At 39.4% G+C, this 27673-nt stretch overlaps 1 protein-coding gene across 1 annotated transcript; it reads right to left on the reverse strand.

Annotated features, from left to right (window-relative positions):
* Positions 1 to 27038, reverse strand: LOC131875382 (uncharacterized). Its single transcript, XM_059219493.1, has 3 exons — positions 26931 to 27038; positions 25536 to 26303; positions 1 to 21 (listed from the first exon to the last, which is right to left on the reverse strand). The coding sequence occupies exons 1-3, from the start codon at positions 27036 to 27038 to the stop codon at positions 1 to 3; spliced, it is 897 nt and encodes a 298-aa protein (XP_059075476.1).
* Positions 27039 to 27673: the final 635 nt, after the last annotated feature.

A 27673-nucleotide genomic window follows, 5' to 3' on the forward strand; every position in this document is an offset into this window, starting at 1 on the left:
TCAGTCGAGAACAGTCAAAACCTGTCCAAAACAATTTTACAGCGAGCCCAAAATTGGTTATCATCTTCCTGAGCATAAAAAAACCTTGATAGTGTACCTCTGCGGTTGCGTTGCACGATTTTGTCGATCATTTCTCAGCTAGTTCAAACGAACATTTTATCAAACCTAAGTCAACTTAGATAATGTCTTACACAGGATAGATCATTCCTGAAACCAGACTAGATCTTAGTAACTTCTCTCAATCACTACGTTAAACGAACAACTAGCTACAATTTGATCTTGACTTCTGCAACACATCTCGCTCTCGGTCCTGTCGGTTATAAATGCCTGTTCAAACTAGAAGCTCTCACAACAAAACAAACAAAGCAAAAGAGACACCCTTTTCAACCAGAGATAATCCATTCTTTGTGGGAGACCCTTTTTACGATAAACCGTCCTCGTCACAGATACCATCCTCGTCACAGATACCAGTCTATGATATACCAATCTTTGGTCAGCCCCTATCTCCCACCATGTTTGGGGAAAGACAAGAAAAAGAAGCCAGTAAATGAAACACCCACGAAGATTTTAGAAATCAAGCCACTGATAGCGATTCATCAACTGAATCTGAGCTCCCTAAACCTCCCGAAGATGAAGTACATAGGTGTCAGAATAGTAAAGAATTCCAAAAAATGATGAAGGTCATCATGGCTAGGGAAAAAGAAGATTATTTCTTAGAATTAGCGAAACAAGGTGCCAAACTCCCTACTAGTTATAATGTAGAGACCCTCGTTGCTAAAGAGGAAGATACACCATGGGGAAAAATGAGCAAACATATGCAAACACTACAAACTGCAGTCACAAGAATAGAAAAAAAAGATAAAATGCCAAAACAATATTCTTTGGACATAATATGCCCATTCCCATTTGATAAAAACCTTTACATGTCTCCATTTCCTTCACGAGTTGAGATCCCAAAATTTGACAAGTATGATGGTACCTCAGATCCTCAAGATCATGTCAGAGAGTTTTGTGCTGCTTGTATGGAGTTTATGCATGATCAAACTGTGTGGGGGAAAAAGCGAGACTAGGTTAATCATGCCCTAATCCTACCTCTTGACACACATTACGGAATACGAAAGAGCCTAGAGATATCGCACAATTGGCTACTTCTTTTGGTGAAAGAGAGAGCCACGGGATATCTATTAGGATTTCTATTCCCTTGTTGAAATTGTAAGATCAAGTAATGCAAGTTCAAACCCTAATCCCAAAATGCAAGTATAAGATAATAACAAGATTGCAGAATCGAGATTAAACCATGAACAGCTGTAAATACAAGGATGAAATAAGAATGCAGATGTGTACCCGGAGTCAAAATCGGATTGAAAATGTTCGGGACGGGGGCGCGGGCGCCACTGTTCTGAAAACTGCACCGGAAACTGTTGTTCTGCACTCTGGAACACTGTCGGAAAGCTGTCTGAAAGCTGTCTGTCCGGAGGACCAGGGCGCCCACCGCTCCTGTCCCAGTCTTCTGCTCTGCAATTTGATACAGAGTGCTGTCTCGACCTTCTCTCTCCGGATCTGTATCCCACGGCGTCGTCTGAATCCCGAAACCTGCAATGATATCTGGAAAAGGGTGTATGGGCGGCTATATAGGGTTTTGCCTTAGTCAAACCCCCGCTTTGGTGATTTCCACCTCCACGAATAGCCAAGTTGTTTTGTAAAATGTATTGTGTGTGCAGACCTAGTGTGTGTGCAAGGTCCTAAAATGCAAGAAAGCAAACTAGAGCAACCTAGAAAGTAAACCCTAATTGCTTGTAAATGATAACGTAAATGCTCTAAATCAAGATGCAAAGTGATCTAAAGCATGAATAAATGATGTATTGAAGCTTATGCAAAGACATGAAAACAACATGAAATCATACCCAACCCTCAAGGGAGGAGTACAAGCCAATCTTCAGTCGGTAATCTCCTATTGTTCTTCAATGTCTTCCAAGCCCTAAATGGATGAATGGAATTGATAAATGCTTGATAGAGGGATGTTGTAAGATGTTGAAGTCTTCAAAGATCTGCTCTTTTGCTGCATATGAAGTTCCTGAAAACAAAAATCGGATCCTTTCAAATGAAGAAAGAGAGCTCTTATGTATGAAACCCTAGGTCGCAATTTCGTCTTTTGGCCGACCTAGAGATTGAATATCCCGCCAATTTCTTGGGGTTAAGCTTTATTTTATGATTGGATCGCGCTCCTAAAATTTCGGGAAAAATGTCCGGGACCGTGTGCACTCCGGGCGCCACGGTCCTGACAACTTTTCACCAAATTTTCAGGACCGTCAGATATGATGATTTTAGAGAGAATCCCGAAGTTACAGGTTATTTCGAGATGTTTTGACCCCCGAAATTAAGCCCCCAAGCTCAGAATAGGGCCTAATTAGGGTTTTTGATTAAGTGATGTATTGGAGGAATAAAATGAAAGGGGCACGCTTTAATGAAAGGGCCCGACTTTGTGATGTGGAAGATGATGAAATAGAACCTTTAGACCTAATTAATTTGATTAATTAAGTGCTAAAGGGGAAATGCCATGCAAAGTGCAACTGCGCCAAGGCGGGTGCTAAACTAGGTGTTAAATTGTACTGCCTTAGCAAGTGCGTACAATTTATGACGTTACATTTAGCCCCCACTTTAGCGGTCATATGAGTACTACGTGCATATGCAAGCTAAAGTACAGAAAGTAAACATTATTTGAAAAAGGATATATCCATAAGTTGTCGGACGAAGCCCCCAGCGGCATCTATAGTACACAGTTAGGAACCGCACCCTACAAAACACACGTTAGATAACAAAAATCACCTAATGCTTACTAAGGAAAGTGATGAAATCTTTGAGTAGCTATATGCCCCCCCTGTTTCGACTTGCTTATTAGGGAGGTGAAACAGGGTAGCATGTTTACTTACGACAAATTGTGTAAGAGAGTATTGATGAGGGATGTTCACTAAAAATGCTTCATCAGAGCACTTTTTGGAACATCCCGAGAGTAGGGGAATGAAAATACGATTCCTACGCAACAAACGGTTTGAAAATCGCATCTCCCAAACTCAAGTTATGATGAAATGAGTAAAAGAGGAAAATTAGGGTTTTGAAAAATAAAGGTACAGGAATGAATGTATATACCTTGAAAGAGACACTTGCATTTGTCACTTTGTTGATTCTGAGTACTGTTCATTGCAGCGGAGCCCACATAGCTATCATCATGCCTTCACGATGATCGGAGCGTCCCACGAGGGTTGAGATCCTGCGCCAGGCCGTGATTGACGACGAGCCACTGGACGAGGTGAGTTGACTAAACTTTGACTTTTGATTTTCTGCATTTTGACTTTTATGTGATCGTATGCTGGGCCTGAAGGCTGACCCGGGGCCCACCCAGGGTGCCATGGTCCCTTCAGGGTGCCATGGTCCCTTTAGGGCGCCATGGTCCCTGACAGAGCGCCATGGTCCCCTCAGTGCGCCATGGTCCCTGACAGGGCGCCATGGTCCCTGATAGGACACTATGGACCCCAATCAGGGCTTGGTGAGGGGTTTCAGGACTAGCACACGATGTTCGACAGTTTGCATTAGCGATTTTGATGATCGAGTACTGATTACGGTTATGTTTTTGTGTTGCAGGGCCTTCCGTACATGAGAGAGCATACAGCGGGACATATTCTTCGCAGTTTACGAGATCAGATTCCGCGGCTTACTCAGTCAGAGAGAGACACACTGTCGATAGTAGGATTATGGTATGTGATCCTCATGCCAGCCATTCGGTTCCATCCTGCGATGCTGATGGCATTTGTGGAGCGATGGGATCCTGACACATGCACATTTCATCTTCCAGTAGGGGAGCTGACGGTTACACTCGAGGATGTGTACCGTATACTTCGTCTTCCTATCAGAGGAGCGACTGTTACATACGCGACCGATCGGTCAGCGGAGGATCATCAGAGAGAGCAGGTGTATTGCATAGGGAGAGTCATGCCGAGCGAGACGAGAGGTCGCATCATGGTCAGTTGGCTCTTACATCCTACAAGGGAGGTACCCCTTCTGAGACGCCTTATGATAGCCATCATAGCACTAGCCGTCTGCCCTAATGGGCGAGGGACACACATGCATGGGGGTCTCACATGGTGTATCGGAGTGATGGAGAGACACAGGAGAGTGTATGCTTGGGGTCGGAGTATTCTTGCGCATCTCTATCACGACCTTGAGGAGTACGTATTTGGATAGGGGTTCAGTTTGATGACATGCACACTTCTGCAGGTGTGGATTTTAGAGCACTTCACATGCACCAGGCCCATCGGCTTTCCGCTGAGTACAGCGAGTGAGCGACCTAGGGTGTTCGCTTATCCACTTACTAGCGAGTGGAGATTTGGAGATTTGTTATATTGGAGAGTGATTTTTGACAGACTGACAGCCGAGGTGACAGTGTGGAGACCTTACCTACGGATGCACAGATGGGATGGGATGGAGAGACAGTTAGCATGCCTACAGAGGAACCGCCTACTGCGGGGATGATATGCACACATCATAGTCCCTTTCTACTTTGATCGAGTACGGAGGCAGTTCGGGCTAGAGCAGTGTGTTCCAGCCGATGTGCCCATCTATACTCGACACTCGCGGGTCCTTCCCAGACCTAGAGCAGTAGCGAGACCGACAATAGATGACATCGAGACTACAAACTTAGAGGGATCTGATCAGGATGTAGTCACTGACTACTCTGCAGAGCCTGGAGCACAGCGCAGGTATGTCTCATGGTTTATGAGATCATATCCAGGTCCTATCTTTCCACCAGATCATCCGACAGGCTATCCAGGCCCATGGAGACATGGAGACCAAGACGAGGACCAGGGATCCAGGTCAGAGAAGCCAGAGGAGGGAGAGGGTCATGAGGAGGCGGGAGATCCTGATCCGCCTACAGGCGATCAACCCAGTGCCGAGGAGGAGGAGGATACAGATAGAGAGGAGGACGAGGGAGATGCAGGTGATGATGCGGATGAGGACGAGGATGAGGATGACGAGGAGGACGACGAGGAGGAGGATATAGATGATGAGGAGGAGTCGGATGCAGCTCCCCACCATTCAGGAGACGATACCATACCCTGGATCCACCTCTTATTCCCCAACAGGGGGAACATGAGGCGATACGGAGACCCGTTCCTAGTACCGTCCAGCCTACACCCATCGTGCATAGATTATTCGAGCGAGGGGAGCCCAGTGGTGCCCAGGCACAGATGCTACCATATCATGATCCCTACTGGCGTGAGGGAGATCTAGGTATGGTAGTTTTATATTGATTGATTAATGTTTTGATGATATAGAATGGTACTAACAAAAAATCTGTTCTACTGCCACAGCTAATGTGCAGGAGTGGCGTTCCTTAATTCAGCAGGCAATGACAGACATTTCCATGATAGCACAGATCCCCAGTTCCTCACAGATTGCCTATAGGCCTCAGGGGAACGCGGGTCGGCATGAGGACTTGTTTTCCCCATTCCGAGTACAGGCAGATATATGGAGGGAGAGAGAGAGAGTCCTATCAAAGGACCTCCAGCAGGCACGACAGAGAGAGAGAGTCCTATCAAAGGACCTCCAGCAAGCGCGGCGAGATCTAGTAGCAGCTCAGGCTGAGGCTACCACCTATCGCGCGATCCTTATGGATAGGGATCGTAGGAGTTCCTCTCGGAGTCACTCACGGTCTGTATCGCGCTACACACCCATGGGTCCACCTTCACGGCCAGATCAGGAGGGAGCATCTAGTCGACACTCTCCAGCCACTAGCCCTAGGGATAGGAGATGATTTTATGATGTAAAAGAGAGGTCACATTTTGGATATACAATGACCTATATTTGTATACGATCCACACACACACACACATATATATATATATATATATGTATGTATATATACATGCTTCTCTTTTGTCTCAAATGTGTTATCTTTAATGCTTAAAACAATGTATGTTTTGTTTTGATTAAATCTAATACATCTGGTAAATGTACATGTATGTTCAGAATTTAATTTCCATGTGATTGATTTCTCAATGCTCCATGATTAAATTGATACATGTGTGACTTAATTAAATATTTAATCAAGTACTACATTGATGATAGGGAAGAGATATGCATTAAGTCTAAGAATCATATAACTAATGTGATTTAAATCTGAATTTAAACACAACATGATACGATTCTACTTAACACCTAAGGACACTGTATAATATGCTAGCATAATGGGAATGCAAATCTTTCACAATTTACATAAATGAATTCAAGACAAACCATAAAGTAAGAAGACACGCTTGTCAGGAACGAAGCAATATAGATTAAACAACATAACATTTAATTCTATTTTGCTTTAATTAAGAGACACTAACATATTATCCAATGTTTGAAGAATTGAAAAGAAGATAGATGAAGAACGAAGAATTAAGCATAATATCTACGCAAGTGCATAGCATTGATAGGTTCTTTAAGAGGCGTACCATCTACATCCACTATTTTGTAAGCACCTGATCCATAATCCTCAATAACAATATATGGTCCAAGCCAATTAGGACTAAATTTTCCCTTTTCTGCAGGTAAGGCATTCACATTGCGCTGATTCTCATAAAGGACTAAGTCACCTACTGAGAAGGAACGTTGAATAACCTTATCATTATAGCTTCATTGTAGAGTTTTGTGATACACTTGAATATGCTCAAGAGCATTTATACGCTGTTCATCAAGCATCTCAAGCTGTTGAAGTCGTTGTTCTCTATAAGAGTCATCATCTACCATACCTTTGAGAGAAACCCTAAGTGATGGAATCTCTAACTCTAAGGGCATAATAGCGTCAGCACCATAAACAAGATTATAAGGAGTAGTTCATGTAGCAATTCGTACACTCGTTCGGTAGGCCCAAAGAGCATAGATTAGCTGGTTACTCCAATCCTTACCATGCTTATTCACGGTTTTGCGAAGAATTTGTTCAATTATCTTATTGGATGATTCGGCTTGACCATTTGACTGAGGATAGTATGGTGTAGAAAATCGATGTTTGATATGATACTTCTCGAGGAATTTCTTCACGTCCTTGTTCTTAAATGATGTCCCATTATCTGAGATTATAGTAGAAGGTATCCCGAATCGAGAAATGATGTTTTCTAGAAGAAATTGACAAATCACTTCAGCAGTGGTAGAGCGAAGGGGAATAGCTTCTACCCACTTCGTAAAGTAATCTGTTGCGGTTATAATGAAGGTGTGTCCTTGAGATGAAGGAGGAGAGATTTTACCAATAAGATCCAAACCCCATGCAGAAAAAGGCCAAGAAGCTACTTGAGAACGGAGTTCTTGGGCAGGAGCATGAATCAGATTATTGTGTTGTTGACATTGATGACATTTTTTAACAAATGAAAAGGAATCCTTCTGCATAGTTTCCCAATAGTATCCCATACGAAGCAATCTATGAACCAAGGATTTGCCCCCAAAATGCCCCCCACAGGCACCTGAATGTGCCTCTTCAAGAGCAACAGGGATTTCCGACTTGTTAAGACAACGAAGGAGAAGACCATCATAACCCCTTCGGTAAAGGACATTAGAAAGAATGATATACCTAGCAGACAACTTGCGGATTCTAGCCCTAGTGTTCCTATTAGCGGAATCAGGAAAGGTACCATCGGTCAAATATCTTACGATATGCGAGTACCATTCATCTGAGTCTATAAAATCACAACATGTTACCAAGCTAGAATCGTCTACAACAGCTGGAGAAATAAGGTTGTGAATAACAAATTTAAGATCAACCACAGGGTCCTCTAAAGGTACAAGAGAAGCCACACATGCCATTGCATCCGCATGTCGATTATCTTTTCGAGGAACAGTTTCCATGGTATAAGAATCAAATTTTTGTAATAAAGAGATGGCAAGCTCTTTATATTGTGATAATTTGTCTTGTTTTGCTTGATATATTCCTGTTACTTGTCTTATAATCAATTGCGAATCTCCATAGATATGTATGTGTTTTATGTTCAGAGCTAAGGTTGCTTTTATTCCCGCTATAAGAGCCTCATACTCAGCAATGTTATTAGTACACAGGAAATTTAGACGATAGGATAAGGGAATGGGTTTCTTTGTAGGAGAAATCAGAACAACACCTGCCCCCGATCCCGTACGACACTTAGAGCCATCAAAGTATAACTCCCAAGTTTCATCTTTCTCTATAGAAAGAATGAAGTCATCAGGAAAAGACTCAGGGTTAGGGAAGGAGAAAGGTGAAGGGGCCTCAACTAAGTGATCGGTCAATGCTTGTCCTTTAATTGCTCTTTGTGAAACAAATTTAAGGTCAAATTCAGTTAACATCATAACCCACTTAGCTAGACGTCCTGATAAATCAGTTTTAGAGAAAAGATGCTTCAAAGGATCAAACTTTACCATGATATGGACTTCTGAATTTAAAAGATAATGTCTCAATTTCTGAGTCGCAAATACCAAGGCCAAGCATTGTCTTTCTATCGCAGAATATCGGGTCTCATAATCGAGTAAGGTACGACTTATGTAATAAACCGGACATTCCTTACCATCTTTATCATGTTGTGCCAACAATGCTACGAGAGCATGAGAGGAAGCAACTGTATACAGAAGGAAGGGTTTAGAAGGTTCGGCAGGTTGAAGAATAGGAGGACTAGCCAAATACACTTTTAAATCTTCAAATGCTTGCTGACAATCCTCATTCCATTGAAAAGTGATATCCTTTTTAAGAAGTTGAGTAAAAGGAAAGGTACGATCCGCAAGCTGAGACACAAACCTACGAATAGCTTGAATCTTTCCTTGTAAGCTTTTAAGTTGAGACACATTTCTAGGAGGTGGCATGTTGACAATAGCATCTATTTTCTTAGTATCCACCTCAATCCCACGATGCGAAACTATGAACCCTAATAGTTTTCCACTATCCACACCAAAAACACATTTTCGGGGATTCAAGCGCATGTGATATTTATGAATCCTTTCAAAGATTTGACGAAGGGTTTTAATATGATCCATGCGAAGAAAGGATTTGGCTAAAATGTCATCAACATAATCCTCTAAAATCTTATGCATATAATCATGAAAGATAAGGGTCATCGCTCGTTGATAAGTTGCACCGGCGTTTTTAAGTCCAAAAGGAATCATTATCCAACAAAACATACCCCAAGGAGTGGTGAAAGCTGTTTTGAATTGATCTTGAGGGTTAATAAAAATTTGATTGTAGCCTGAAAAACCATCCATGAAGGATAACAAGGCATGTCCTGCCGTAGAATCAACTATCATGTCAATGTTTGGAAGAGGGAAATCATCTTTTAAAGAAGCCTTATTTAGATCCCGAAAGTCAGTACACATTCTTATTTTGTTGTCTGGTTTAGCCACAGCGACAATGTTTGAAATCCATGGGGAATAGTCAATAGGGCGGATAAATCCAGCCTCCAATAATTTTTCAATCTCAGCCTTAACAAGCAGAGCCACCTTAGGATTCATTTTTTGAATCTTTTGTTTTACGGGCTTAGCATCAGGAACTAAGACAATATTATGAGTAACGATCTTAGGATCTATACCAGGCATGTCAGAATATGCCCAAGCAAAGATCTCAGGGAATTCATGCAATAGTTCTTCATATTGTTTCTGTTCCTCTTCATCCAAACATTTCCCAATTTTAATGACTTTCTCTTTATTGCAAGGATCCATCTTAACATCAGTGGTGTCACTTATGAGAAGATTACTTTGTTGAGGAGTATCCTTTAACTGAGGGAATTCTTTCACAATCTCGTCATTATCAATCTCTTTTCCAAAATAGGCTTCGGTGTTCAAACAATAAGGGAGTCCCCTATTGTGATGATAACGAGGAAGAGTGTCATAGGCTCCTAAGAACTCAGCTAAAGCATCGTCGGTAGGGAAGACATCCAAAGCATAGGCACACAAAGGATCCCCATCAATATACTCAGGATGTTGTATTGATAAAGATGTAGAGATAGCATTAACACTAATGCATGGTCTTTTAGAAGCTTTAGTACGTCTGCAGGGATTATAGCCAAGTCCAAAGGCATAATTGTGAAAATTAGTCTCTAGAGGAACTCTTATCCCTTGTTCATGAGCACCACAACCTTTTCCATGATACCCATGCTTAGCAAAAATGCGAAAACCACGACCATAACGATCAGCCATTTCAGGAAGAGAAGGTGGTTTATCATAAGACAAAGAATCAAACTCTTCATAATTAGAGATGTGAGGAGAAGAAGTTTGAGAGGCGGCCACAAAATTATTACTCATAGATTCAGGTAAGGTTGATTGATTTTTAGTTTCTTCTTTCTTTTCAACTTTATGATTTTCATCTTCTTCCTTCTTTTCAACTTTAATTTCTCTAGAAGGAACCTTATATTCACCCACAAAGGTAGGATTAAAATCAAGGGATCCCCAATCGTCATCTTCGAGGATCTTCCCAGGATCAAAATCCTTCTTATGTGTAGTTTCAAGTCGAGAAGAATCTTCTCCAAGAGCTCCAGACTCATCCAAAGAATTTTGATCATTGGAGAGCGAGGATTCACCGATAGGTATCTTATTTAAAGATTCATCACTAGATGAGGACGGCTTAGAAGAACCCCCCTTAGAAGTGGATGTTTGCAAACAAGCTTGAAAATTAGTATCACCTATCAAGGTATATGTCTTATTGTTATAAATAAATTTAACTTGTCTATGCAATGTAGAAGGAACAGCTTGCATACTGTGAATCCAAGGTCTCCTCAGTAGCAAGTTGTACGTTAGATTTCCCGACATAACATGGATAGGTGTAGGCAAAGTAACAGGCCCCACTGTGATGGGTAAGGTGATAGTACCTAATGAAGTTTTAGCCACATTATCAAAGCCTTGAATAGGACGAGAGTCCGGTTCAATTAAGGATGTATCCACATTCATCTTATGCAAAAGATTGATGCTACACACATTAAGACCAGAGCCATTATCTACTAGTGTTCGCCTTATAGCCGTGTCTTTCATGATAACCACAATCATCAAGGGATCATATTGATGTTGGATTTCACTAGTAGGCAACTCATCTTGGGTAAACACAATTTGAGCTTTAGGATTCATCACAGAGTTAACCAAAGATGCTATATTACTAGATGTATTCGGTGGAGGAACATTCAAATCTTTTAAGGCATCTTGTAACATTCCATGATGAGCGGAAGAAGTTTGAATCAAATCCCAAAGGGATATCTTAGCAGGGGTGGCTTTAAGTTGTTCTATGAGATCATATTCCTTGCCAAGGACTTGTGAAATACGTGGAGCTTGTGGAAGAACCGGTTGAGGATTCGGAAGGGAAACTGGGATAACAGGAGGAGGACTAGGCTGCCTATTATTTCTGGTATGATAAGTATGGGCAACCGCATGATAACTCTCTCTAGTTATTTGCTTGGCATAATTATAAGGACTTATAGGTTTTCTTCCTTGCACCATGATGATTGGTTTATTCGGAGTACACAAGGAATCATGATCATACCCTCCTTGGACAGTAAGGAGAGGTGATTTAGGAACTTGAAAGGTGGGAGAAGGATAAGCTCCTTGGACTTCAAAGAGAGGCTTTTTATGCTCATTCAAGTTTATCATGTTAACTAATTTAGAAGTTTTGTTCTTGTTTAAAGATTTCGATAAAGCCACAAAGTCATCAAGAGCATCATCCAACAAAGCATGATCATATCTATTGAAAGGTTTATCTTTTGATTCAAAAGGAGACATCTCCTCATAGAGGGGATTGGTGAAAACAACCATGTTACTAGATTTAGTGGAAGAGTTGATAGGAATGTACCCTTGAGAGGACTCATTCAACTTATCTTTCTCATCACAACGAAATGGCATAGTAACAAGGTTTATGAGTTTTTGGTAAAATGAAGGTTTGGCATCTTTAGGGTTTAAAAACTCATCTAAAGCTTCATCTAATTTGTCTTGGCTATACTCATAATAATCATCGAAAGCATGAACATTTTGCAAATAAAAATCTGACATTTTGAAAAGATTACACAAAACTTAAACACCCAATGCAAAGAAACACACTTTTTTTCTTTTTTTCTTTTTAATGAAAATGAAATGAAAACACACTAAATCTAGATCTAGATCCAACAAATGCAATGCAAGAGGAAGCAATGATAGATTCACGTCGGGTTCACCAAAATGTGTGGGGGAAAAAGCGAGACTAGGTTAATCATGCCCTAATCCTACCTCTTGACACACATTACGGAATACGAAAGAGCCTAGAGATATCGCACAATTGGCTACTTCTTTTGGTGAAAGAGAGAGCCACGGGATATCTATTAGGATTTCTATTCCCTTGTTGAAATTGTAAGATCAGGTAATGCAAGTTCAAACCCTAATCCCAAAATGCAAGTATGAGATAATAACAAGATTGCAGAATCGAGATTAAACCATGAACAACTGTAAATACAAGGATGAAATAAGAATGCAGATGTGTACCCGGAGTCAAAATCGGACTGAAAATGTTCGAGACGGGGGCGCGGGCGCCACTGTCCTGAAAACTGCACCGGAAACTGCTGTTCTGCACTCTGGAACACTGTCGGAAAGTTGTCTGAAAGCTATCTGTCTGAAGGACCAGGGCGCCCAGCGCCTCTGTCCCAGGGACCAGGGTGCCCAGCACCCCTGTCTTGGCAGGAATAGGGCGCCCAGCGCTCCTGTCCCAGTCTTCTGCTCTGCAATTTGATACAGAGTGTTGTCTCGACCTTCTCTCTCCGGATCTGTATCCCGCGGCGTCGTCTGAATCCCGAAACCTGCAATGATATCTGGAAAAGGGTGTATGGGTGGCTATATAGGGTTTTGCCTTAGTCAAACCCCCGCTTTGGTGATTTCCACCTCCACGAATAGCCAAGTTGTTTTGTAAAATGTATTGTGTGTGCAGACCTAGTGTGTGTGCAAGGTCCTAAAATGCAAGAAAGCAAACTAGAGCAACCTAGAAAGTAAACCCTAATTGCTTGTAAATGATAACGTAAATGCTCCAAATCAAGATGCAAAGTGATCTAAAGCATGAATCAATGATGTATTGAAGCTTATGCAAAGACACGAAAACAACATGAAATCATACCCAACCCTCAAGGGAGGAGTACAAGCCAATCTTCAGTTGGTAATCTCCTATTGTTCTTCAATGTCTTCCAAGCCCTAAATGGATGAATGGAATTGATAAATTCTTGATAGAGGGATGTTGTAAGATGTTGAAGTCTTCAAAGATCTGCTCTTTTGCTGCATATGAAGTTCCTAAAAACAAAAATCGGATCCTTTCAAATGAAGAAAGAGAGCTCTTATGTATGAAACCCTAGGTCGCAATTTCGTCTTTTGGCCGACCTAGAGATTGAATATCCCGCCAATTTCTTGGGGTTAAGCTTTATTTTATGATTGGATCGCGCTCCTAAAATTTCGGGAAAAATGTCCGGGACCGTGTGCACTCCGGGCGCCATGGTCCCGACAACTTTTCACCAAATTTTCAAGACCGTCAGATATGATGATTTTAGAGAGAATCCCGAAGTTACAGGTGATTTCGAGATGTTTTGACCCCCGAAATTAAGCCCCCAAGCTCAGAATAGGGCCTAATTAGGGTTTTTGATTAAGTGATGTATTGGAGGAATAAAATGAAAGGGGCACACTTTAATGAAAGGGCCCGACTTTGTGATGTGGAAGATGATGAAATAGAACCTTTAGACCTAATTAATTTGATTAATTAAGTGCTAAAGGGGAAATGCCATGCAAAGTGCAACTGCGCCAAGGCGGGTGCTAAACTAGGTGTTAAATTGTACTGTTTTAGCAAGTGCGTACAATTTATGACGTTACACAAACGTACCTCATGCACCTTTTTCCAAGGAGCTTAGGAGGTCAAGCAATGGAATGGTTCACAAGCCTACCCAAAGGGATAAAAATGTTTGAAGAATTAATCCAGCTATTTTTACAACAATACTCGTACAACATTCATCACCCAGTCACTATGATAGAACTTTGCAATACTAGACAAAAGACAGGAGAACCCTTTCTCACTTTCCTCCAACGATGGAGAAAGATGTTCTCTAGGTATTCACGGACTATCCCAGATCTTGAGAAAATGGATATCTTTGTCAACAACTTAGTCCCTGAATTGAAATATAGTGTCCATATGCAAGTACACCCTTCATTCAATAAAATGGTAGATAACGCCCTTAGAATGGAAGATGTACTTATCAAAAAGGGAGATATATCACTTTGGAAAGAAACATCGCAAGGTTCTAGCTCTAAAGAAAAGAGTAAATACTAGAAATATAGCAAAGACAGCAACAAGAACGTTGTTAGTGATGGAGTGGTAGATACTGTCCAAGCAAAAACAAAATCCACAATATTTAACCTGGTCAGTGGCACACAAGCACTCAAGGCAACTGAAACTACAACAGAGAATCCCCCAAAGAAAACAAGAGAGTGGTTTAAAGACAAGCCTTGGGTCTCAAAGCCTAAGCGTGAGTTTACTCCTCTAGATGAGTCATATGAATCAGCTTTTAAAACTTTATTGGCAAACAATCTGATAACATTACCAGACAACTCTAGACCATACGATCCAGAAATTAGACCCAGATGGTGGAGAGAAAACGAATACTATGACTATCATCAAAACAAGGGACATAACATAAACAACTGCCTGAAACTCTGGCATGGGATTCAAGATCTCATCGATGCAGGCAAGATCACTATTGGAAGCCACGCGACTAATGTTGATCATAAGGCTTTTAAAGATCCCTTACCCAATTATGACCAAGGGGAATCCTCCAAATCCAAGAGAGGAGCTAGAGTCAATTATACGTACACTAATCATGATAATGTGATCAACATGATCGAATCTATACAACCTGAATATTGCAATGTAATCATCGTCCAAGATCACCAAAGTCAAGCACAGATTGCTAATGTCGTGACTTGCGCTCAAAAGAAGATTTCTCTCCCAGGAGCTAGTTCCTCCACTTTTGATCAAACAACATCACAACTGCCAAATAAATAAACAGACACCATCATGGCCAAGTCAAAGCAACCAGTTTCATCATCTTCCCCTGGTTATAGTATTGTGGAACAATTGAACAGAACCAATGCTCAAATCTCCATTCTAGAATTGCTTAAGATCTCCTCTGCCCATAAAGAGATCCTGGACAAGGCTCTACTTACCACCAGTGTTCCTAAAGATTTAGACGTAGGTCGGCTTCAATCTATGGTAGGTCACCTGACCTCCCCTCATTACCTCACATTCTCTGAAGAAGATGATAACTCACTGAGTCATCCACATAACCAACCATTACACATTGAAGCCATGATCCATAAACACCGCGTTAAACATGTTTTGATAGATGGAGGCGCTGGGTTGAATATTTGTACTTACAATCTATTAACACAACTAGGATTCTCTAAAAATGTTATTGATCTAACAAAGAAGATAACAATCAAGGCTTATGATGAAGAAGAAAGAACTTCTAAGGGACTGGTATCATTACCAATCAGAGTAGGACCTGTGGAGAGAAATGTCATTTTTCAAGTCCTGGATCTTCATCTTTCATACAACATCTTGCTGGGTAGACCATGGATTCATGAAATGAACGTAGTACCATCTACGTACCATCAACGCCTGAAATTCCCTTATAATGGAGTAGAGGTTAGTATTCCGGCCGATACAAGCTATACCTGCAATGCATTAACACAAGGTGCTGATGCTTTTGTTCCTAACAATAGAGCAGCTTCCGCAGCTGAAAGTTCAGAATCTCTGCTAAAAGATCTAGAAAAGAAATTGAAAATCACAAACACTAGAATGGATGGCTACAAGATAGAGCATATACTCTCACTGATGTCACTTCCTCCATCACCAAGACAGTTGGGAAAACCGTCAGAGGGTACGAAGCCACAAATTTTGACTCCAAAGGTCATTTATGATGGTACCTTTATACAGTCATCTACTTCTCTTACAGGTGAAATAGAAGGGGTGATGCTCTTAAATCACTTTTCAAAGAAGACAGTGCAAACAAACAAGTACGACATTGTATAATTTCTCCGACACAATATGGTCCAGGCTATAAGATGCTTCAACGCATGGGATATTCAGGTGTTGGTCCTCTAGGTAAGCGTCAACAAGGTATTGTTGAACCCATTCAGTTGCAAACCAAGCCTATCAATGATAAAGCTGGATTGGGATATGATCCAAGCAAGCACTCGGATCAGAAATGCACACCTCACTATCAACATAAGTGGAAGAAGAAAGTACTACCTTTAACCATACAAGAGATTAATGTTCACCAGACTCAAGAAGAGTGTGACGGTGAACAAAAATAATTGCCCACCCAAGGAAAGGAAACAGATGGTAATCAAGTTCCAGTTGTATCAGCTATGATACCACATGAAGTAGACGCTCCAGAGGATATGAGAGATGAAATATACAGAATTAGAGAATTGTTTGCACCATTGAACATTCCGGTCACATATACTGACAGACAACAAGTAGATGACTCAAAAACTGATTCAAATGAGTATGAATGGGGTCCAGATCACATCTCAGATACATCTACTACAGAAACGCTTGAAGAACTCAAGGATGCCGTAGATGACGCACAAGAATTGATACACCTAAGAATGCAAAAGGAAATAGAAGAAATCAGATTAAAACGACAAGAAGACTATGACCGACAGTTGAAGAAAGAAAGAACACAAGCAAGTCCTTCACCTACCAATCCTCCTAATGAGATAGGACAAATCAAGTACGAAACCACACAAGAAAAACTAGAAGCTAGATCAAGAGAACCAGTCATCAGCCCAGAAGAAGCTGAATGGAATAGACGACAGGGGTTAACAGAATAGTCAAAGACATGTCCACAAGTGTGTCAAATGCAAGCAATCAATGAACCAAATCACGAAGGAACTTACAGTACCAAAGATGTGGTTGTTGATATTATATATGCCTTCACTAAACCACTTGAAGATGAGTCAACAAATTCATCCTATGAATCTGATGGCTCAGACAGGAGCTCTATCTATGACAACAACTATTCAACAACACATTATGACTACTTTGTCATGAATGATGAAATACTGTCTACTATTATACCATGGTATGTAGCCCAGTCTGAAGTAGGTGACGATGCTAGAAGTAGGTCAGTTGAATTAAGTTCAATAAATACTAACATGAATGATGATAATCATGTCGTAACTCTTCCTGGTCTCAAGACACATACGCAAGGTAGTCTTCTAGAACTCGACTGGTCGGTCCGAAGTCATGATGATAGTACCGTGCACTCCCTTGAGCCTGTTCCAACCTTATCCTTAATACAACTAGAACTGATTGATTGCACCCTTTATGATCAACCCTTGAATGTACCAACTTTTTCCAATGACTATACACTAGCCTACTATCTCAATGCAGTTGAACCCATGTACTCTTCCACCAGCGAACAAAATGAATACATGACTGAAGCAGATATCAAGTATCTTAGTCGCAAAAAACAAGAAAAATAAGAATAAAAGATCTGATGCCGAAAACCACATTGTGGCGGTGTCAGACTCTAAAAAAGAGAAAATAAAGGATGTACCCAAAGGTGAAAACCTCTATGAGGTGCCTGAAGGTGAGGTACTTGATATACTGCCAAGCCACTTCCAGGAGAGATCTTCCATATTGATTGAGCCAACTCAGCCAGTGAACATTGGGAGTCAAGAGATACTGCATATCATTCATTTAGCTCAATCACTGTCAACAGAAGAGTTAAACGATTTCAGTAATCTATTTTTAGAAAAGAAAATGAACTTTGCATGGACATACTCAGATATGCCAGGACTCAATCCTAATCTCATCATGCATCATCTCTCTATCATCCTAGGAGTTAAACTAGTCAAACAAAAACTCCGAAAGATGCATCCTCATGTGGCACTACTAGTCAAGGCTAAACTAGAGAAATTGCTAAAAGCTGGATTTATCAGAGCTATAGACTACGTAGAATGGATATCCAACATAGTACCTGTATCAAAAGTAGACAAATCTATTAGAGTTTGCACAGATTTTAGGGATCTCAACAAGGCATGTCCAAAAGATGATTTTCCATTGCCCAACATTGACATGATAGTAGATATGACTGCTAGATATGAGATGCATTCATTAATGGATGGATTCTCTGGGTACAATCAGATCAAGATAGCGCCTGAAGATCAAGAGAAGACAACTTTCACATGCGCATGGGGAACCTTCTGGTGGAATGTTATGCCGTTTGGTCTAAAGAGCGTAGGAGCAACTTACCAAAGAGCAGTAACCACTATTTTCCATGATATGATGCATAAAAACATGGAAGATTATGTTGATGACACCCTGGTAAAAACTATGAAAAGATCTACACACATTCAAGAGATAGGCCTCATATTAGATCGAATGGAAAGATTCAAGCTCCGCTTAAATCCAAAGAAATGTGCATTTGGGGTAACGTCAGGGAAATTGCTCGGGTACATAATATCCAAGAAAGGAATTGAGGTTGACGCTGAAAAGGTCCAAGCTATAATGGAGATGCCTCCACCAAAGAATATCAGTCAAATGAGAAGTCTACAAGGCCGTCTTTAGTCCATAAGGCGTTTTATATCTCAGCTAGCTGACAAAGCTCAACCCTTCACAAAGGTATTAAGGAAAGGGATTCAATACAACTGGGATGAAGATTGTGAACTACATTTATAGAAAATCAAAGAATATCTTTCTAGTCCACCCATGTTAATGCCACCGATTCAAGGTAAGCCACTGATCCTGTACATATCAGCTACAGATACTTCACTGGGGGCACTTTTGGCACAACAAGATGATAATAAAAAGGAACGAGCCATCTATTACATCAACAAAACATTGGTGTCATATGAAATGAATTACACTATAATAGAAAAAGCATGCTTAGCATTGGTCTTTACATCACAAAAATTAAGGCACTATATGTTGGCACATTCTATTAAGCTGGTAGCTAAAATTGATCCACTTAAATATCTTCTTAGTAAAGCAACGCTTACAGGAAGACTGGCCAAATGGGTCATGGTCCTTACAAAATTTGACATTGAATATGTAGAATGTACAACTATCAAAAAACATGTTATCACAGAACAACTTGTTGAAGCTCCACTTGAAGATGATCAACCCCTGCATATTGAAATCCCAGATGAATCAATCATGCACCTTACTGAAAAATCATGGAAGATGTTCTTTGATGGGTCTTTTACTCAACATGGCTCTGGTGCCGGGATACTATTCATTACTCCCCAGAAATACTCAATTCCAAAAGCTTACAAACTTCTCTTCCCTTGCACAAACAACATTGCAGAGTATGAAGCTTTGGTAAATGGGATCAAGCTAGCCATCGAGTGGAAGATTGTGGAATTACACATCTATGGAGATTCTCAACTCATTATCAACCAGATTACTGACCTATATCAGATGAAAGATGAGAAACTGATGTCCTACAAAAGAATGGTGGATGACCTCAAGCAATATTTTACTTCTGTATCATTTCAACAGATACCCAGAACAACAAATAGAGCAGCGGATGCGATGGCTACTTTGACATCTATACCATAGCTAAGGAGTCTAATTTTCACTTTGAATTCTTGGTGGAAGAGTTACATTACCCTGCCTATGATTCTCCTGAGTCCCAGGTAGTTTGTTCTATTATTGGACATGACTCATCTCGTTATAGCCACATTTACTCTTACCTGCGTGACCAAGTTGTCCCTGCCAATCTTTCCCGAAATGAAAAAAGGAACCTAATCCGAAATGCGTCACGGTATGTCATCATTGCTAACGACCTATTCAGGTGAGGTTTATATAATACTTTGCTTAGATGTCTAGAAACTAAGGAGTCTCAACGCGCATTATCCGAAGTTCATGAAGGTGTTTGCGGATCTCATTCAAACAGTCTAACTTTAGCACGAAAACTACTGAGGGCTGGCTACTACTGGCTAGACATGGAGAAAGAAGCTATAAAATTTGCTAAAACCTGTGAAAAGTGTTAGTTGCATGGGCACCTTATACACGCTCTGACAAGGGATCTCATACCCTTTGTGACACACTGGCCCTTCCAACAGTGGATGTTCGATCTGATAAGCCAAATTTATCCTACATCATCTAATGGACATAAATTTATTATCACTGCCACTGAGTACTTCACTAAGTGGGTAGAAGCAGTTCCACTCATCAAGGCAACCAGAAAACAAGTAGCCCTATTTATTCTTAACTATATCATCTGCAAATATGGTATACCTTCATCAATTATAATAGACAATCAAGGACAGTTTAAGAACAAAGATCTAGATGAACTCTATGATAAATTTAAAATAAAATAGCATTGGTCTTCAATATATTACCCTGAAGGTAATGGATAAGCAGAGACATCTAACAAGAACCTATTGACTATCTTACACAGAACAGTGAACAAATCTGGAAAGGATTGGCATCTGCAGCTCAATCCTGCATTATGGGCTTATAGAACAAGTATCAGAACACCTACTGGGGCTACACCTTTTTCTTTGGTGTATGGGTCCAAAGCAGTATTGCCTATTGAAGTAGAAATACCATCTCTAAGAGTTTCCTTGCAAGGTCTTGTTACTGATGAAGACGATAGAATATCTAGATTGCAAGAGCTCGAATTGCTGGATGAACGTCGACAAGTGGCGTTTGATCATCTCAGAGTGTATCAAAAGAGAATGTCCAGAGGATATAACAAGAAAGTTCGACACCAAGAATTTCAGGTTGGTGACTTAGTTCTAAGACAGAATCCTAAAAATCAACAGTTTCGAGACAACAAAGGGAAGTTTGAACCCAACTGGCTGGGTCCCTATATCGTTACTGCAACTTTTGGCTCTGGTGCTTATCAACTTTCAACATCGGAAGGAGAACTGCTCCGCGAACTGATTAACACCATCCATCTGAAGAAATTCTTCACCTAAATATTCTCTGCTCCAGCAGCTTATATAGCGGAAAGAGTCCTGAAAAAAATCCTAAAAATTGGAAAATGACCTGAAAAAAATCCTAAAAATCAGAAAATGTCCTGAAGAAATCCTAAAAATCAAAAAATATCCTGAAGAAATCATAAAAATCAAAAAATGTCGTGAAGAAATCCTAAAAATCATAAAATGTCTTGAAGAAATCATAAAAATCAGAAAAAGTCCTGAAAAAATCCTAAAAAAAAGAAAAAAAAAGAGAAAAGGAAAAAATAAAAAATAAAAAGAGAGAAAATGCCCTGGTGAAAACCTAGTAAATAGGCACCTTGGTAAAAAAAAACAAAAAAAAACTCTGCCAAGCAGGTAAAAACCTGGTAAATAGGCGCCTCTTGTACTCAAGCGCTCCATCTATCAACACAACGATTGACATTCCCACTTTCATGCATCTTTGCTTTCGCTTGTACATATTTCAGTCCCTTTTGTGACATCTTAGTTCATTGGAACCCTCATGGCTTGAAACCGATCATTGTCATAGTCTTCGGTTAATCGACAAGAGCACATTACATGTCCTGAGCAGTGTCATCCAAGTCAACCTTACGTCAGTGAAACCTGGTTGTCCACTCCGAGTCAGTTACTTGTCTCTTGACTACTGAAGAGTTTTATCATTGAGTTAACAAACAAAACAACATAACAGAAAACAATCACTAAACAATTTGAGCTATGCATGAAATTTTCTTTGTGTGCTGTCTTTTATATTGGTTTTCGATTATTATCCCTCTGAGTAACTCGAGGAAGTGTATCATGACTAAGAGGAGCAAGGATTGGGGGCATAATATTTTCTTGTATTCTGCTTGTAGGAATGATCCCAATGATCTGGAAACATTTAAATTAGCTGGGTGTCTGTGATAAGAGCCTCCACATCAAGGTGGAACCGCCTCACATACCTCGAATCCGCTTATTTGAATGCTACAGGGAGGTTCCATATCATTTCTTTGTTTGTTTTGAGGGAATTTCTTTATTGTGCAAACCGGGTCCATGCGTAATTTGTCCAAGGATATGAACGAAAAAGGGTCATTGCGGACAAGATCATTAATATTGCACACGAAAAGAAAGGAACTCTACTCTGCCTGCTATAATTGTAAAATGCTCAATGATGACAATTAAGTTGTTCAAAATCCAGTGACTAGGTTTAGGTTGCATTTTGCATCTCATTTTGCATTTCATTCCTGCATTTTGTGAATTTAGAGTGATTTTGGTATGGTAACAATGATTTCTTTATCTTCTGAATGAGAGTTGGAAACTTCATCATTTCTTCGCTAAGTGGTCTCTTTTCATCATTTCTTCGATCGAGTACTTGTGTATTGAGATATTAGCTGCATACATAAGCATCTTATATAGATTCATACATTCATTATCATTCATTTGCATTCATCTTATTGCATAGAAAAATGAAAACATTGCATTACTCATTACTCATTCTCATCATTCATTTGCATTATCATTTATTTGCATATGAAAAGAAAAGAAAATCGACATTCATAATCAATTTGCATTCATACATCCATGCTGAAAAGAAATACATACATATAGAATAAAGCATATAGAACAATATCTCATAATCAATCAACACAAGTACAATGAAATCAATTCACGAGCTTGTAAATCGGCTATCCTGAGTCCATTTTTGGGATCGAAATCAAAATCTAATGTCAACTCTCTCATCGAAATTTCACAAAATTTCGACCACTTAGCGCTTTTCATCAAAAGCTCATTCTCTCTTCTAATTGCGCTCAATTTCTCATGAATAAACGCTGAATCTCAATTTAATTTCTACAAATCAACTTTGTGCTCAATTTCTTATCAATCAACGCAAAATTTTCAAAAATTCCTCTGAATCAATTTGTGCTCAAATCATTATCATCGCTCAAAAATTGCCTATCATCATGAACCCTCGCTATCTTTCGATTTCGCTCCCGAGGGGGCATACTTGTGACCTTACGATCTTACATCTTCAAATGTCGAGAAAATTTTCAAATCTTCATTGCAAGTCGAGCAACTAATCTTTGCTAAACATCAAATAAGACCTCATCGCTAGTGGCATTTCAACTTTATCACTTTATATCAAGTTGAGATCTCTTGATCATCTGAATCAATTCAATTTCTCAAGCATATCAGTTTCATCGCTTCATATCAATCTCATATTTGTCTTTTATCTGAATCAATCTCTTAACGTTAATCAGTTTCATCACTTTTTATCAAGCTGATTATTCGTTTAAACTCAATCAAGGGTTTAAAGAGTATCTTTAATCACACTCAATCTAAGCAGGTGTTTAGTTTTATTCGTTTCTTGATCAAGCTGAACAGTTTATCTTCATTGTATCGTGATCAATCAAGTTCAAGATCGATTTTTATCATCACTCACTATATCTAAGTTCAATCAAGTTCTAGATTAGTAAGATCCGCTTCTTGATCAATCAAGTTCAAGTTCGATATCTTTTGTTTTCTATCATTCCTAAGTTCAATCAAGTTCCAGAATGGTATCGCTTTAATCAGACTTCATTCAGCTTTGTCTCTACGAATCAAGCTTAACACCTTGTTTTTCATATAGTTCGTTATCAATCAAGTTCAGAACTGGCATCTCCTAGACATCAACTATTCTTTCAACCAATGCGCTGCTCACACATTAATTCAAAGAGGGGCAAATGTAATACCCTAAAACTGGTCATCTAAACCATGAGCCCCTAATCTCGACAACATCACCAAGGTCCTAACCAAAGGCAATTAAATCAATCTTGAGCATACAATTCATTCTTTAATCATCAAATGTCACATGGCAAAATCAATCACTCAATATTAATTAAATATTTATTTAATTAATTGATCATTCCAAGCAAATCATTTTTAAACAATTATCTTATTTATTTTAATTAAATATCCTAGCATATTTAATTAAATAAATCAAATTGCCATAAATCTTCAAAAAAGAAAACAAATCAAGAAAGAGGAATTAATTCAATTAAATAAATCAAATTTCCATAAATCTTCAAAAAAGGAAACAAATCAAGAAAGAGGGATTAATTCAATTAAATAAATCAATTTGAGCACAAATCTTCAAAAATGGGAATAAATAAATAAAATTAATTAATTGACAAAAAATTGAGAAAATAAATCAATTGGAAACAATCTTGAAAAACAAATTAAAAATTGATGAATAAATCTCAAAGAAAGCAATTAAAACAATTAAATCTCAAAATTGAATGAAATAGAGAATAAATTAGTTTTTTTCTGATTTTAATCTTAAATTTAGTTCAATTTCCTTTAAAGCTGATAAAAGCATCCAATCACATCAATTTACCTGGATTGTGCTTCCTCTTGGAAAATCTTGACCACTCATCATCATTTGATCTTAGCCGTTGGTTTATTTCTGAATTTTCTATAAATTCAGGCTCATCTCTCATTCAAGAAAGGCTGGAGAATATATTGTTATTATACTGTTTTTGCTCTAGGATTCATTGATATATTGCATATTAATTATTTCATATTGATTAAACCATTTAGCTCATTTATTGCTTAAATCTTGTTAGATTAATATTGCATCCATCTAGCATTCATCATGTTCATATAGATTAAATCCTTCGTCTTGATGTTGTCTAGTCACTGGTATTGCTTATAATTTGAGAGCAATCTTATACTCGCATCTTTTAGAAGGCAATGGGTCGATTTGCCACGGTTTTCATATTCATTGATTATATCTGTCTAACCATGCATGTAATGGCTTAATTGAAGTGTTGTGTCTTGCAGATACAAATTCTCATTCCACTTTTCACACACACAGGGGTAACCTGTCCAGAACCGCCTATAGACGAGCTCCAGTAGAATCCTTTCATTTTCTCCAATCTCTTCCACCTGGTACATTCAGTTGCTTCACTATATGGTGGATCACTATCCTTGCATCCCATCAATGGCCATAGGAGGATTAGAGGCTGAAAGCTAAGAGGTAGCCAATGTCATCCCTTTATTCTTCCCAAGTGTATATACTTGGGTGCTCTGTTTAATGTTGCATGGTAATTTTGTGCAGAGTGTGGCTCAGATTATTTTAACTCATTTGTTAGGCTATTCTAGCGCTGGACTACATGTCCTATTACCACTTGTCCTTCCCTTGGAGCCATTTATTCATATTATTTATACACTTCTTCCCTTAAGGGTAGGATTTCCTTTGCATAATCTGGGTCGTATACAATCTTCTACCAATCAAAGTAAAGTCGCTTGGGTTCTCTTGATTTAGACCTTAAGGGCAATGAAAGCTCAAGTTCTTCCTTGTGATGCACTTGAAACTGCTCTCCCCTTGATATCTCATTCTCCATCCAGGATATAAGAGCCCTCAATTGGATATCTCTAATGTAAAGGAGAGGGTTCCAATCAACATCATCAAGAACAACATAGTTATGTACATATAGTTCACAGAGTAGATTTTTTATTGTTGTAGGAGATGTCTGAAAAGCACTGTAAAATTCTTCTAGTGTTTGCAATGAGGGACTTAAATCTGTGACAATCCTCATCATTTGGAAACTAACGTGGTGTTCTCTTAAGTATAGAGAGTAAACACAAGGAGGAGCTCGACATTGCATCAGTTGTGGTACCATGGTGGCTACTATTTCCACCTTAGCTTTAAGCTGGGCTATTTCCTCACCCTTTTGCTCAATAACTTTCTTTTGGTAATCAATTATCATTTGCATTTTTACCTTTTCAAGTTCCCAATCCTCATAAAGAACAAGTCCTACTGCATGACTAGTAAGGGAAGTAGGTGGCCTATGAACAGGTGCTTTAGGTTTCTTACTTTCTACTTTGCCCCCTGCTTCAATGACTTGCTCTACTGTAGATGTTAAGTTGTCTAGTCTTTCAAAAACTACTTCCTTCTGAGGCTGCTCAATATCCTGGAGTTCCCCTTCTTCTTGAAGCTGTAATTCCCGTTCTTCCTCAATATTTTGTAGTTCTTCTTCTTCATGGTCTCTCTGAGGTTCATTTGGTGGAGAAGGAGGGATATCATCGTGGAGTGGACTATGTTGTTTTTGTTGTGGGGAGTCAATCAAGATTGTAATATTTGGCTTTGTGGGTTGGTCTTGGCTTTTAAATTTTTTACGAAGCCTATCACTACTTCTTTGAGATTTTCCTTTTTCGATGGAAAGACTACTTCCTGTAGCTAATTCTTCAACTACTTTAACAGTTACTACAGGAACTGATTTTAAAATTTTTCTCTTCTTGGCTGCAGGAGGGGGTAAATTTTCATTTTTACTTTTCTTCTCCTTATGTTCTATATCAACTTGTTTTTCTTTGCGCTTTTCCTTTCATGTGGCAAACCTAGTTTTTCTTGAACCTTGAGGAGGAACCCTTGCTGTAGCTTCTTTTTGTAAGGGTTCCTCTGTTGCAAAAAGATTTTGTTATGAGGATTTCAATGAGGATGAGGGTTCAAGAGGGGAGCCAAGTTATTCAAGGTTTTCTTGTTCCTGAGATGGAAGTGGCTCCTCTATAACCAAGTTATCAACCCTAAACATTCTAGTTTCAACAAATTCATTCCAGAGCATTGGAGAAACATCTCTCAAAGATTTTTTGACTAAAAGTTCAATTAGGTGATGATAAGAAATAGAGTGAGGCCTACCTTTCTGGGTCTCTGTTGCACTTATGGAAAGAAGGTTGTACAACAGGCTTGGAATATTCATCCTTCTTCCATGGCATAGATGACTTAGGATCTTGAAGTGATGAGAATGCAAACATGAAAACCTTCCTTCAGAGGTTAAATATTTTAAAACATACAATGCTATTGCTTTCCATTTATGCGGAAGTGATTCTAGCCTAGTTCCTTGTCTGTCTACTACTAATGGGGGGTCTCTTGGACGTGTAAATTCTGCTCTTGCACTACGTGTATCCTTGGACTATGAGTACTTCTCCCCATCTGTTGGTAGCCCAGTTACCTCTGCTATCCTTTCCTCTGTAACCACCACTCTTAAACCTTTTAGTTGAGCTTCTCCATTTGATAGTGTATGGGTAAATTCCCTCGCAATTTCTTCATTAAACTCCATCAGTTTTAAGAAATAATCTAGCCATCCACTGTTTTTAAATACTGGTTCACAATCCTGGTCCTAAAGGAGAACTTCATGGACTGTTGGCTCATGTCAAATAGGTGGACCACCCATTACAACAATAACACTTTCAACTTTAAAATGGCGTAAATCTGCTCAGTTTTTGCACTATGTTCTACACTATAGCATACTCAATGAGCCTTTACTTGGTCGGAACCTAGCTGTAGTCTAAAAATAACTCTAAGCAAATAGACAAGTAGAATGCAAGATATCACCTCAAATGAGAAATTTGAAAAAATAAAATGCAATTCGAGAGGACATCAAAATTATCTGCTAGAGTAATTATTAGTGTACTTCGTCCCCCAACCTAAGGTGTGACAGGTGTCCACACATGCGGAGGAGGATCGAGAAAGGACAGTATGCAAAATATCATAATTAGAGTTAATATGGTTTAATTATATAGATGCAACAAGAATAAATACACACAAGTGTACCTAACATCATGCAAGAATGACTGCAGCTTGAAGATATTTGAGCCGTCACGCATGGAAAATGATGTGGAAATGGATGGAGTGAAAGGAAAGAAATGAGTGAATATGAAATGCAATATTTATTATGCAGAAAAGTATTCCCGC

The sequence above is a fragment of the Cryptomeria japonica genome, chromosome 4, assembly GCF_030272615.1.
Source record: "Cryptomeria japonica chromosome 4, Sugi_1.0, whole genome shotgun sequence".
Lineage (NCBI taxonomy): Eukaryota > Viridiplantae > Streptophyta > Pinopsida > Cupressales > Cupressaceae > Cryptomeria > Cryptomeria japonica.